The sequence below is a fragment of the Mesoplodon mirus genome (assembly GCF_964341445.2).
Source record: "Mesoplodon mirus genome assembly, chromosome: 6".
NCBI lineage: Eukaryota > Metazoa > Chordata > Mammalia > Artiodactyla > Ziphiidae > Mesoplodon > Mesoplodon mirus.
Window position 1 is genome coordinate 80,634,235 of NC_138982.1, and position 13,749 is coordinate 80,647,983.

Here is a 13,749-nt window from a genome sequence, read left to right on the forward strand (position 1 = left end):
AGGTTAATTCTGACCTGCGGTCTATGGGAGCTATGACTAGTATTTAGTGCTGCCTCCTATACCTGGGCCACAGCCTCCCAGGGTTGTCCAAGATCCTGCTTCTTACAGGCTGTGCTCTGGGTCATAGCCAGGGGAGGATGAACCTCATCTCCAGCTAGAATCAAGTGACGGGTGGAAGAAGGGGAGAGAGCAGCTGCACAGAGCCTAGAAAACAGACATGTCTAGTTCCACTTACAATTTGTTGTTTGTACTCAGAAGAAAGTCTTCCTCATAGTCTGGCCTTCCCCTGTGATTGTGCAGTTGAGTTCCAAATTTTGATTTACTTGGGAGGTTTTTTAATAATGATTAACTCAAAATTATAGAAGATTCAATGCAATATCTTCCTCAACTGACTAGAAGTATTATGTTCTTTGGATGAAAACGTCGGATAATCCAAGCTTGGGTTAGATGAAAGGTCATGTATTATGGCCCCTGGTGGTTTGAATTAATAAGGTTTTTTCTCCTCGGAATTTGTCTTTGCTGGAAACCAGCACATTCATTAGCACAACGTGTCATGATCCATGTTTGCTCTAATCCTACAAGCCAGGTCAATGAACTCAGTCTCTTGGTTAACTCCTATGGGGCAGGTTGGTTGCAGTAGCTGTTTTGGTTTAGGGAAGCAGTTGAGTGTTGTGACTTAAACAAGCAGTGTCTAATTATGGGAATTTCAGAATAGGACACCTGTGTAGAGGGCTGCTGCTTATATTGGAGTTTGGGGGAAGAGGGCAGGCAGTCTTGTACTGCTTAGTGGAAGGTGATTGGATTTGTCTCCAGCGAGTCCTCCTGAGAAGTAAATGAGATAGTGAGAACAAAAGCACCATGGACCACACAAATGATAGGTTGTTCCCCTTGGGGGTTAATCATGCCCACTCTGTAGGCAGGCCTCCTGAGTTTAAATCCTGGTTCCTTCTCTTTCCAGCTGTGTGACCTTGGGAAGGTCATGTACCCTCCAAGAGCCTTCTGGTTTCTCATTTGTAAAAGAGATAATAATAGTACTTATCTCATAGTTGTGATGAGGATTAAGGGAAAGAATGTATGTAAGGTGCCTAGCACATTGCTGGGTACCTGATGAGTGCTCAATTAACATTAATTTTTATCATCATCATTATTGCCACAGTAGCAGAGTGTCTCCCTCCAATACAGTGTATCCCTAGGAGGCTGTCAGAAAACTGACTGGCAGGTGCTATGCTACCATGCCAATATCAATATTGCTTCCCTCTCGAGAGATCTGTACATGGAGGGGGAAGAGATAGTTTCCCATACTTGTCAAATCAAGATTAATTCTATCGCTATTTAATCATCTCTCTCTCTGCAAGCCCAGATAGCCAAGGTAAGGTAAGCACACAGACAATTCCTGTCTATTCTAATTTATGACAGCCTGGCCTCCATGACTATGTTCTTGACTTTATGACCCATTCACTAACTGGACACCTGGACTCCGGATTCTGCTGCCTGCCCCCATTATTCAGCAATATCTTCAGCCAGCAGGGGCAGAGCTCTGTTCCAGGAGGCTGAAAAGGAGCTGTTGGCATTTCATTAAGATGCTGGCACCATTCCCTGAATCAAAATTAAATCTCTGTCCAGGGCAGTGTAGTGCTGCCTGGGGAGTTTTATAAACTCAGCTAAAAAACAAGGGACACTAGGCATGGTTCACCCATCTGTTTAGAACTCTTCAAAGGTATCCACAAGAATTTTGTGAAAATGCTCAAAATCCCCAGTGGAAAGATGGAACCAGCCCCATCCATAGATGAGAAAGCCTGAAATTCCTACATTTAGTCACTACTAATTTAAGCCACAGAGTTCAGGAACTCCCCCCAACCCACCCACAAACTATCAGAGAGTATATCTATCAGGGGTTGATTTTTATCTGATTAGTTAGCTGATCCCTTAGGTCCTGAGAAGGTGAGAGCCAGCACAGAGAATGTAGGAAATCTGGACCATCATAAAAACCCAGATGATTAGGGTAGACAGATAGACAATTCAACACACATCTAGTAAGTGAGCACCTACTGTGTGCCAGGCATTCTAGGTACATAAACTCTGAATCCTCACAACAATCCTAGGAGATAAGGATGAGGAACATAGGATCAAGAAAGTTTTGGGAATTCCCTGGAGGTCCAGTGGTTAGGACTCTGAGCTTTCACTGCTGAGGGCCTAGGTTTGGTCCCTGGTCAGGGAACTAAGATCTCACAAGGCAGGCAGGGTGACCAAAAAAAAAAAAAAAAAACAAGAAAGTCTTGTAACTTGCCCAGGATCACACAGTCGGTTCTAAAATATACACACACATGTTCTCAATTCCGTATAGAACCTAGAGAGACCTAGTTAATTCATGGCCCGAAGTCCAATGTCTGAGATTACTTCACCTAGAGCTAGAGGAATCAAAAGAAAACTGAACTAATCTAGCTAGCCCTTTAATCTCCCAAATGGCTCAGTGTAGGGCCAGGTCAATTCCACCCCCTGAAGTAGACTGTCCTGGGGCTTAAAGGGCCAGAGCTTGTTCAAGCAGGTCTGGTCTTCCATTGCCCCAAGTGGTATTCCTCTTCCTGCTGTACCCTGTCAAGGTAACAGCCTCTGAAAGGACTTGGGTCCCTCTTAGTGAGGTTCAGTGTCCCTCTCAACTTCTGGATGGTTCTCCTCCTGGTGTCCTTCAAGTTTCCTTCATCAGAGTCTTCTCTTCCTGAAACAAAGCCAGAAATGTACTATAAGAAAGTAAAGATGGATGCTCTTATAATTTTAGATATGTTAATTTCCTAAACATCTTACAAATTAACATCAAAAAGACAACCCAGGGCTTCCCTGGTGGCGCAGTGGTTGAGAGTCCGCCTGCCAATTCAGGGGACATGGGTTCGTGCCCCGGTCCGGGAAGATCCCACGTGCCGCGGAGCAGTTGGGCCCGTGAGCCATGGCCGCTGAGCCTGCGCGTCCGGAGCCTGTGCTCCGCAGCGGGAGAGGCCGCAACAGTGAGAGGCCCACGTACCAAAAAAAAAAAAAAAAAGACAACCCAATAGAAAAATGGTAAAGGACTTGGGCAAGTAATTTATAGAAAAATTCCAAGGGGCCAATAAACATACAGATTCTCAACCTTACTCATAATAGTGGTAATACAAATAAAAATGAGATAGTATTTTTTACCTACAAGGCCAAAATTATTAATAGTACCCCCTATTTGTAAAGATGTGGGTGATCAGGCACTCTCACACATTAGTGTTGTGAGAATAAAGTGGTACAACAATTTGGCAATTTTTCTTATTATGCATTGGAAATATCTTAGAGAATGTACAAGAAAATTGTTAAGTTCTGATGCCTCTGAGGATTGGCTCTGAAGAAATTGGAGGAGAAAGCCATCTAAGTCTACCTTTTGAGACTTAAAATTACTTGAATTATTTTTATCACTGGCATGAATTACTTCTATAATTTTAAAGAAGAAAATTGATTTATATTTCAAAAATGACAAAGAAACCACCCATATTGTCTCAATCTGTGTAGAACTCATCCTCACTTTCCAAAGCCAGAGCAAGGATTAGTATCCAATATGTACATAAGCTAATGTTTTTCTGTGGATTTGCCTGCACAGATATTCCTCAAGGTACTTTCCCTTCCTTTATAGCTGTCATTGGGAAAGGCAATTCTTTTTTTGTCAGTATGGAAATAACCAAGGGCTAGAGGCTCAGTTTGAAGAGTGATAGATCGTGTGGAAAGGTCAGAAGAGGCCAGGGCTATGGGCAGCAGTGGCTATTAAGAAATGATGCTGTGTCATTGCTTCTCACATTAAAGCCCACAGATCATTGTTGACTTGAGCGTCTTCCTAATGGTATTTCCTAAGCCAGTCTGTGCATCACTCATAACATCACCCTAAGGCTTATGTGTCCTTGTTTCCCCCCAGCTGGCTATATAGGATTCTACCTTCGGTTTCTCACAAGCCTTTTGAATCCATTGACCAAGGCCATGTCACTCACAACTGGGATGAAGTTGATCTTGATCCTAACCAGGTAACCTGGTCCTGTGAATTGGAGAATAGCATGTATCCAAAGCCTTAAATATAAACATTTAAGTCTAACCTGGGTCTTTGAGAAATTAGACAGATTTTTAAAATAAATGCTAAAGTGTATCTGTTCTTTTGCTCAAACTTGGGTAGGAATTTTGGAATTGATTGACTGTGCCTGTGCACGTGTGTGTGTGTGTGTGTGTGTGTGTGTGTGTGTGTATAAGCTTTCGTTTTTCTAGCCTAATGGCTTTAGGAGTGCTCCAGTGAGTTGAATGAATGGAAATTATATAGGCTGGTGAAAATACATCTACACACCTGTAGGTTGGTTGGTTTGCTTTAATCTAGACTCACCACAGCATATTGAAAACACATTCAACACTTATGCCTCTGAAAAGAGGCCTCTTATATAGAGAAGAGAGGCTTGTTGTCTGACCTGGATTCTGTAAGTCTAGTGTCACCTAGGAACTTCCATTCCTTGCCCAAGAGTTTCCTTCTTTTGGTCTAGTGACAAATGGGCTTTCCCTCTGCATATCAGTATTATTTATGTACTCTACTTTCAGCAACAAGACAGACCCATTGCTATAATGGACTGAGCTCCTTTTTTTTTTCTTTACCTTTTGAGCACCCCAGTATATTCCCTTTGCCCCTGAGTTTAGGTACATGTCACTGATAACTAGAGCATAATGCAGGAAGGAAAACAGACCTCGGTTTGCATCCCTGGCCCTCCACTTGTCACTGTGTCTTTGAGCTACAGTGTCTCACCTGTAAACTGGGATAATCATGACATCTGCCATGCAGTGCTGTTTGGTGAAGTTTACTTGACAGAACAGGTGGTGAACATGCTTCGCCCAGTGCCTGGAACACAGTAGGCAAGAACCATGACTCTGATACAGCCATTTTGATATATTCACTTAAAGGCAGTGATAGTACATGTAAATCTCAGAATTTATATTCAGGTAATTTTTTTTTTCATTTTATATTTTTTTAAATTCTGAGGTCTCCATCTGCCAAACTGCCAGAAAACAACTTCGTCTCAGTCTTCCCTGAGAATCTCTGGTTTTAAACAATGCCAAAGTAGGACTGGGGGTTGGGCCATGCTAGTTGGTCCTCTTTCACTTGGTAGTGTTGAGGTGCCCATTGTTCTGCTGCTATCGTGTCAGGCCTGGACATGGAATCATCTGCAAGATACTTCTAGTCCTGTTGTCCCAGACATGCCACACAACCATTTCTTCCTTCTGGGAGTTGCTAGGACATGGGCTCAAGGGTCCCCTTTGTATTCAAAGTTCACACAAACTGATCAGTCTCTCTCCCTCCCCTTCCCTCCACTCTCCTCCCCTTCCACAACTCCTTCCCACAGCCCAAGGAAATCTTCTGTTTCCTCTTGGTTTACCGAGATGTTTGGTCTATATACCTGCTAATCCCCTTCCCTCAAATGCTTAGACTTTTTGTGGAACAAGACAGAATAATTTAGAGTCACTTTTGTTTTCCTGCCCTGCTCCATCTTTTCCCTAATTATGGAAATCTCAGAGAACCAGGTATCTGCTTGAGTGCTACTCACCCCGCTCCAACAGGGACAGGAAGAGAAGCCTTAAGAGTGGAAAAATATGTGAGTTAGCAACATACAGTATCACCCACCTCACAGTCATTTTGAAGCCAAGACATCCTGTTTAAATAACTGACCCTTAAACTTGTGTGAGGTTTAGTTCATGAAGCAGACATCCTCCCTGGTCTACCACTGGCCTATATATTGCCTTTGAGCCTATGGGAAAAGGCAGCCCAATCCCCAACCCTGCAGGCACAGTCCCTTGCTGAGACACTGCCCCTTTCCCCTTCAGCAGATCAGCGCCCTGTGCTGGACACAGTTTGCACAGCCAACCTGTGGACCCCATCTTTACCTGTCTGAGTTTCACCTGGGATCCTAATCCAATCCCATACATCCTTCTCTCCCACACTCTGGGGTTAGGAACCCATCTGGCAGACACACTCATTTAACCGTTTACCTCCCCACTCATCTCACAAAGGGCCATAAATCATTCTATCCAAAGTCACTGTTCATTCTTTGAGAATCTGCTTGACTCCTCAATGGGTTACATCTCAAATTCTCCAATTTGTCTCTTAGAGTTACAATGGTCATACTTGTTTGTTTTGGATTAATAAATAGACCTGACTGCTTAATAATAGGACTACATCTTTCATTAGAAAAAATAAAGGATGGTTGCCTATACCTCTATAGGATTCTTGGTCAGGCTAAAAATTAAGCATTTATTATATACTAGCTTTGGAAGGTTGAGAAGGTATTTGAACCACAGTAAGTTTTCTAATTCTGTTCTTCAGGAGGCAAAGAGAATCCCCAATTAAGTTTCTGACAGTTCTCTCAAGTAGAGCCAAATCTCATATTATACAAAGTAACAGCGTGGCTGTAAAGTCAGCAAGTAAGACAAAAATTAAGTACAAACAAAATTATCTCTGAAAACTCCCTTAAATCACCCATAAAATATAGGATACATGGCTTTGTGTGTGCTACTTTGTATGGTAATTCTTATGCACACTAAATTTGAGAACCATTGAACGAAATTTGAGAACAATTGAGCATTGACTAAAAGAGAGATTATAGGCAAAATCTGTAGGCAGATGTTTGGGAATTCAAATCGTGGAGCCCTTAAGGTAACTATCGACCAGTGGTGTATTGGGTGGAGAGGGGAGTTCCAATGCCTCTGCCTGCTCATATCACCCACACAGTTATCTAAGTCTCTTTATACATCGTCATAGGTTTGTGCATGGTTGTGTGGGCAACAGTGGAGCCACATCTATAACATTTTGTTTGGGGTGGGGAGGTGAGGTTTTAAACCTAACCTTTAAGGAAAATGTGAGTGTGATGTGTAATATGTAATATGCTCAGTAATATCCTTTTATTATATAATATTATTATTGCTATGACTACTATCAATACATTTTTTTAAACATGAATACAACACTTCACAATGATTATTTGGGGGTACAAGTGGCTTATCCATGGAAGCTAACCTCATTCTGATAGAATTTTTCTGGTTTTGTCTTATTATAAAAGTAATGTATACTTATAAAAACTTAAATGATATAGAAATTAACAAAGTAGAAAATGGAAATCTCGCCCCATATGTGCGAGTCAAGTACATCAGTTGTACATGTTAGTTCATTATTTCATAAGTAGTTAACATACATTTTGAGAGAGAAGTTTGAGGAAACTGCATTTAAAAGCCTGAGTTAATGTAGAGGCATCAAAATAGCTACATCAGAAGTTTCTGCTTGCTTTCTAGCAGAACCTCGATACACTTTTGGTTCCTTCTCCCCTTCCCTATTTCCTTGCTTTGCATTTTTCCTTGAACTTGTTACCTTCCTCCTGTTTTGAATCTTTCAGATGCTTTCTACATAGTGGCCACCAAATGTATTTCTTCTCCAGTATTTCCCCTGATCATTTTCAATGTTGTGCTCACACATGTTGGGACAGATGTGCCCCAGAACTTGATCGTGTCTCTTTGGACACCAGCTCCATCAAGGTAGAGGTTTATCCTCCTCCCGCTCTGTAATCTACACCTGCCATCCTGCTTCCCTTGTCCTGATACACACCCTGGCTGTTCTTGCAAAATCTATCCTTTTGTCTTTTCATTTACACCTTCTTGACAGTTTAATATCTCTTTCCAATTTTATGAGAAATCTGCATTCATCACTTCCCCCCATCTCCTTGTAACCTCTTCCAAATATGTACTCCATACTCAAAGAAAAAGCCTGAGAAAATTATATTTAGATATACATCTGACAGTTCTTCTCGGCTGAAACCTGTATAGTAGGTATGTTTTCACCTATCACAGACCAAATCCAATGCTTCATCAGCTTCACCAACTCACACATTACTCATCTCTGGGAATTTGAGAACATGAGAATTACTTAATATCTCCTCCAAGGGAGCATTATGGGATATGCTACCATCACCATCATCTTTGATACCCTCCCAGGAAGATTGGAAACTATGCCCCCAAATCTTCATTTTCTTTTAGGGTATATTTAATTAATCATCTAAGAATTAATGCAAACTGCTTTTGAGTGTATTTAGATTCAGCTGTGGACATAAAGAGTTCAATCCATTAATATCTCACATAAGAAATCTACCTAATTTTGTTCATCATGCACCTTCCTCTAACTTCTGGAATCCCAGAATTTAACAAACAAATCTGCATCTAATTTAACTGTGAGTTTACAGATTTCAATTAACATTTCTGAATCAGCATTCCTCTTTTAAATGTCAGAGTCCTTTAAAGTTTATCTTTGTTATCACTACAGCCCTAATGTCTTAATTGTTGGAAAGTCAGACTCTTGACCCAGTTAAGCCTCAGCTGAGGACATTACCTTTTAGTTCTCAATCAATATCATTTGGACCAAGTGAGAAACACCTCAAAGCTAATTAAAGATTAGATCATAAAATTCCCTCTGCCTCCAGGACATACAAATTATCAAAAATGTTTCAAAACAATACATCCTTAGTGGGTGTTTGATGCCTTATTTGTCAAACTCTTTAGATCTCACTATCCTAAAAACCCTCTCCCTCCAAAAATGTCTTGGATTTCCCACCTCTTTAAGCTTTTGCCCAAGTCTCTCCTATTCATAGCAACTTCTTGAGAAAGTAATCTAAGCCCACTTTATCACCCCTATTCACTCCTAACCCTTTGCAATTCAACCTGCCCAGATCACTCTACTGAAAGTATGTATACCTTCTTTAAACAACAATAATGCACCCCTTACCATTAATACATGATTTTATTCAAAACTTACATAAAAGTATCAATGCCTGGGCTTCCCTGGTGGTGCAGTGGTTGAGAGTCTGCCTGCCGATGCAGGGGACACAGGTTCGTGCCCCAGTCCAGGAAGATCCCACATGCCGCAGAGCGGCTGGGCCCGTGAGCCATGGCCACTGAGCCTGCACGTCCGGAGCTGTGCTCCGCAATGGGAGAGACCACAACAGTGAGAGGCCCACGTACTGCAAAAAAAAAAAAAAAAGTGTCAATGCCTAATAATCCCACCAATGCAGAGTTAGCCACTTCTAGTGTTTTGGTTTCTTTCTTTCCAGTCCTTTTCTTTGCACGTATATGTAAATAAATAAGGTCTGGGGTCTCATGTAGCCAGAGACCAAAAGTAATTGAAAATAATCCCAATCTTCATTTGCTTCTCCTGAAAACATTAAGGAGCATCCAGGCTATGACCCACAGCAGTGCTTTTCAAAATCCCCTTCCCCCAATTTTTCCTAGACTCCAACCCTCTCACACCTAGTCTTCCCCAAGCTCCTCAGGCCTGGACCGCTTGTTCATGGCTTGCCTCTGCCTGCCCCTACCTTCTGCCTCTAGAAAATGACAGAGTGTAGCTCCTCATCCCATTTTCCCAGGACACACACACACACACACACACACACACACACACACACACACAACATTGATCTACATGGTGAGACTGGAGTTCAAAGGACTGAGAGAGTGGGAATGAGCAAAGCAGAATTTTCCATAGGGAGCAGGGAAGGGAAGGGGAAGAGGCTGTACATACTCTTATATTAATGCTGTTTATGTCTGTCTTTCTCTATCTGATTTACTTCACTAAGTAGAGATTATCATACTACTTATATGTGGAATCTAAAATATGATAAAAATGAATTTATTTACAAAACAGAAACAAACTCACAGACAGAAAACAAATGTATGGTTACCAAAGGGGAAAGGGGGAGGAGGGATAAATTGGGAGTTTGGGATTAGCAGATACAAACTACTATATATAAAATACATAATCACTGTATAGCACAGGGAACTATACTTAATATCCTGTAATAAACCATAATGGAAAAGAATATGAAAATATATATATATACATATATGTGTATAACTGAATCACTTTGCTGTACACCAGAAACTAACACAACATTGTAAATCAACTATACTTTAATTTTTAAAGAAGTAGTTACACATATATTTACCGTAAGTACAGCCATTCTCTAATACAGTTTTACATTCTGCTTTTTTAAATTTATTTAAACATCATATTTTGTGCCTTTTTCCATGTCTTTTTTTTTTTTTTTTTTTTGCGGTACGCGGGCCTCTCACTGTTGTAGCCTCTCCATTTGCGGAGCACAGGCTCCAGATGCGCAGGCTCAGCAGCCATGGCTCATGGGCTTAGCCGCTCCGCGGCATGTGGGATCTTCCTGGACTGGGGCACGAACCCGTGTCCCCTGCATCGGCAGGCGGACTCTCAACGACTGCGCCACCAGGGAAGCCCTACTTTATTTTATTTTTTAACATCTTTATTGGAGTATAATTGCTTTACAATGGTGTGTTAGTTTCTGCTGTGTAACAAAGTGAATCAGCTATACATATACATACATCCCATATCTCCTCCTTCTTGCATCTCCCTCCCATCCTCCCTATCCCACCCCTCTAGGTGTTCACAAAGCACCGAGCTGATCTCCCTGTGCTATGCAGCTGCTTCCCACTAGCTATCTATTTTACATTTGGTAGTGTATATATGTCCATGCCACTCTCTCACTTCGTCCCAGCTTACCCTTCCCCCTCCCCCTGTCCTCAAGTCCATTCTCTATGTCTGTGTCTTTATTCCTGTCCTGCCCCTAGGTTCATCAGAACCTTTTTTTTTTTTTTTTAGATTATCCTCTTTTCTTCCTGGATTTCTGTCGTTTCCTGTGTTCTGTGACATTGTGTAAACCTGCAAAACAGGCCATCTCCAAGGTCCTGAACTAGACTCTCTTGCCCCTGCCCTGTCTCCATCATCCTCCTGGGAGAGAGGGAAGTACTTACTCTCTCCTGCTCCTCACTTCCTCTTCCTCTTGTTTTTCTCACCTTCTTTTTTTCTTCTCTTTCTTTTCACCCCCATCAGCCCTTCCCCTCTGTATTAGTTTGCTAGGGCTGCCTTTACAAAGTACCACAGACTGGGTGGCATAAACAATAAAGATTTATTTTCTCACAGTTGTGGAGGCAAGATGTCTGAGATCAAGGTGTCAGCAGCTGGGTTTCTTCTGAGGCCTCTCGACTGGCTTGTAGTTGGCTATCTTCCCCTGTGTCTTCACATCGTCTTCTCTCTCTACGTCTCTGTGTTCAAATTTCCTCATCTTATAAGGACACATCATGTTGATCAGAGCCCACCCAAATGACCTCACTTTAACTTAATCACTTCTGTAAAGACCCTATCTCCAAATATAGTTATATTCTGAGGTACTAGGGGTTTGGACTCCAACATACAAATTTTGGGGAGAAGACAGTTCAGCCCAATTCTCCCTTTGCCTCCTCCTCTTTCCTTCCAATTATCAGTTAGTGAGTCCCACTTTCATTGGACTCTGTTTTAGAGATGATGAAGGGTTAATTGCTGCTTATAAGAAATACCAAGCTTTGGTGAACAAAGAGGAGAAATTCCTTGAGCAGCAGGGGGTTTTTCTAGCCCACTTCACTGCCCACCTACCCCCACATGTATACATCTCTGCAGGTAGAATTATAGATATCTAACTTCACCCATTATTTCAGCCCAAAGCTTGGTATAACCTGGTAGGCCATGTTGCAGGAAGTCAGTCCCACCACTCGGGTTTGGCAGCTATTCTGGGGCTGCCTTCATTGTAGAACCTCATTTATACTCTAGCATCCACTTCTTCTCCCTCTCGCCATCTTCCACATCTCCCATGTTTTACTTTTTAAAATCTAATGAACATCATTCGTTCCTATGACATTAACTATTACCTCTCTGCAATATGTTTTACAAATCTCCCCACCAACTTCAAACCCCATAGGGGACATTGCCATGTGTATGTCCCAACTCAACAGGATCCATACTGAAGACATCATAGTCCCATCCAAACTTTCCTCTCTCTCTGGCTTCTCTAGGTCTGTTAATGACACAACCATTCTTTCACACTCAACCTGCTATTACCCCTCCCCTCCACTGCTCAGCCAATCCTTAGAGTCATCTTTGAGAACTTCTTTCCCTCTTTACATTGAATTAGGTGCCATGTCTATAGAATGGTGATTCCCATCTACATAAAAGTTACCGGGGTGACTTGTTGAAAATGTAGATTCCCCAGACTCCCCACCCAGAGATTCTAATTCAGTAGGTCTGGGATGATGCACAGGAGTCTCTCTAGATGATTTCCATTCAGATTGGCTCTGGACCACACTTTAAGAAACACTGCTGGAGCATTTGCTCCCTAGATGTCTCTGGTATCTGTATTCTCCTTCCTTTTCTTCACACCCCTGGTTTGGACCTCTTTTCCTCTTACCAGGACTGTTAAAATGGCTTCCTAACTGATCTATGTGTCTTCCCACCCTATCCCACACATTGCTGCCAGACTCAACTTACTAAATTATCATTCAAAAATATTTAAATCCTGCCATTACCTCTCCCTCCCACTGCCCAGCCAGTCAAGTGCAGGCTCCCATGACAGGTGATTTTTATTGTATCTTTCAAGCCCTTCTCTCTCTTCCATGTCCTCTACCCATCAGCCACACTGGAACCTTCGCCATTCCAGGACAATACTCTAAATTTTCTTGCCTGGGTGCTTTATGCTCTTTCTTCTACTTAGAATTTTTTCTTCTTCCCTCACATGTATCCACCCACCCAAATGCCACCCATAATTTGAGACTCATCTTAAATACCACCTTCTTCACTGAACTCTTTCAATATTTCTCAGAGTATTTGAGAGTAGGATCTATGTCTCCATCATTTTCATATAACCTGCAATGTCCAGCACATGCCTTCTTCCAAACGGTAGAATCACAAGTATTTGCTGAAGTAACTCCCTGATAGCTCAGATCCCATCATCCTATAAATAGACTAGATTACATTTCTCTAAATGCATTCACTGGCACTTGCCAACGCCACAGTGCACATTGCCCTGTTCAGCCCTTTTGGACAGTTTGCTGGCTCTTTTTAAGTACATCTCCATCAACTTTCATTTCACTGCTTGGAAAGATGTTGAAGCTGTATGCAAACCAGATTGTTTTATTGTGTGTGTCTCTTATTGCTCGTGTGTAAGAATGTTAAATATGCCCTGTACCAGGAATTATTCCTGAGGGAACATTCCTGCTTATATTTCTCTTCCAAAGTCACTTCCATTTATCCATTTCCTTGTTTTTCAATCATGAATTGCCCATACTTGCAGGGTCTTCTTGTTCCCTGAGGGCAGAGACTGTCATGTTCACCTCTGGTACCTAGCACAAAACCTGGCACAAGGAATGGTACAATAAATCATTTGAATGAGTTAATATATAGGGATTGGACAAGAATGCTGACTTTGAAGGACCTTAGCAGGATTTGGGTCCAGGAGTCAGACTGGGCCAAGGCAACTCAGCACCTGAGGAGCAGTAGATAAGGGCCCAGATTAGAAGACCAAGTACAAGACCATTAAAAGGAGGCAAAGCCTGGGAGCCATGGAGATCATGAATGGTTTGGAAAGCAGATCAAGACAGGCTGAGATTAAAGGGCTCAGGGTTTAGGTTGCTAAGGGAGGCTGAGAAATTGTTGGTATCAGTTCTTAGTAAAGAAAACTTAACTGCTCTAAACCATTAGTCTTGTCACTCTAAAATAGAGATAATAATTATGGGAGCCTTAGAGGGTTGTTGTGAGAATTAAATGTCATCCAACAAATATTTATTGAGTGACTACTATGTTTCATGCTCTGGGTGCTGAATAATGGATATAAAGCCCTTAGCTTT

General features: G+C 41.9%; 1 protein-coding gene across 1 annotated transcript in view; it reads left to right on the forward strand.

The window, feature by feature from the left end:
• The window catches only part of HGD (homogentisate 1,2-dioxygenase), a 46,438-nt gene that overhangs the window by 6,806 nt on the left and 25,883 nt on the right, over positions 1 to 13,749 (forward strand). Inside the window, exon 4 of the mRNA XM_082624252.1 lies at positions 3,923 to 4,028. Within this exon, the coding sequence (XP_082480378.1) occupies positions 3,923 to 4,028 (106 nt within the window). The remainder of the gene's footprint in view (positions 1 to 3,922; positions 4,029 to 13,749) is intronic.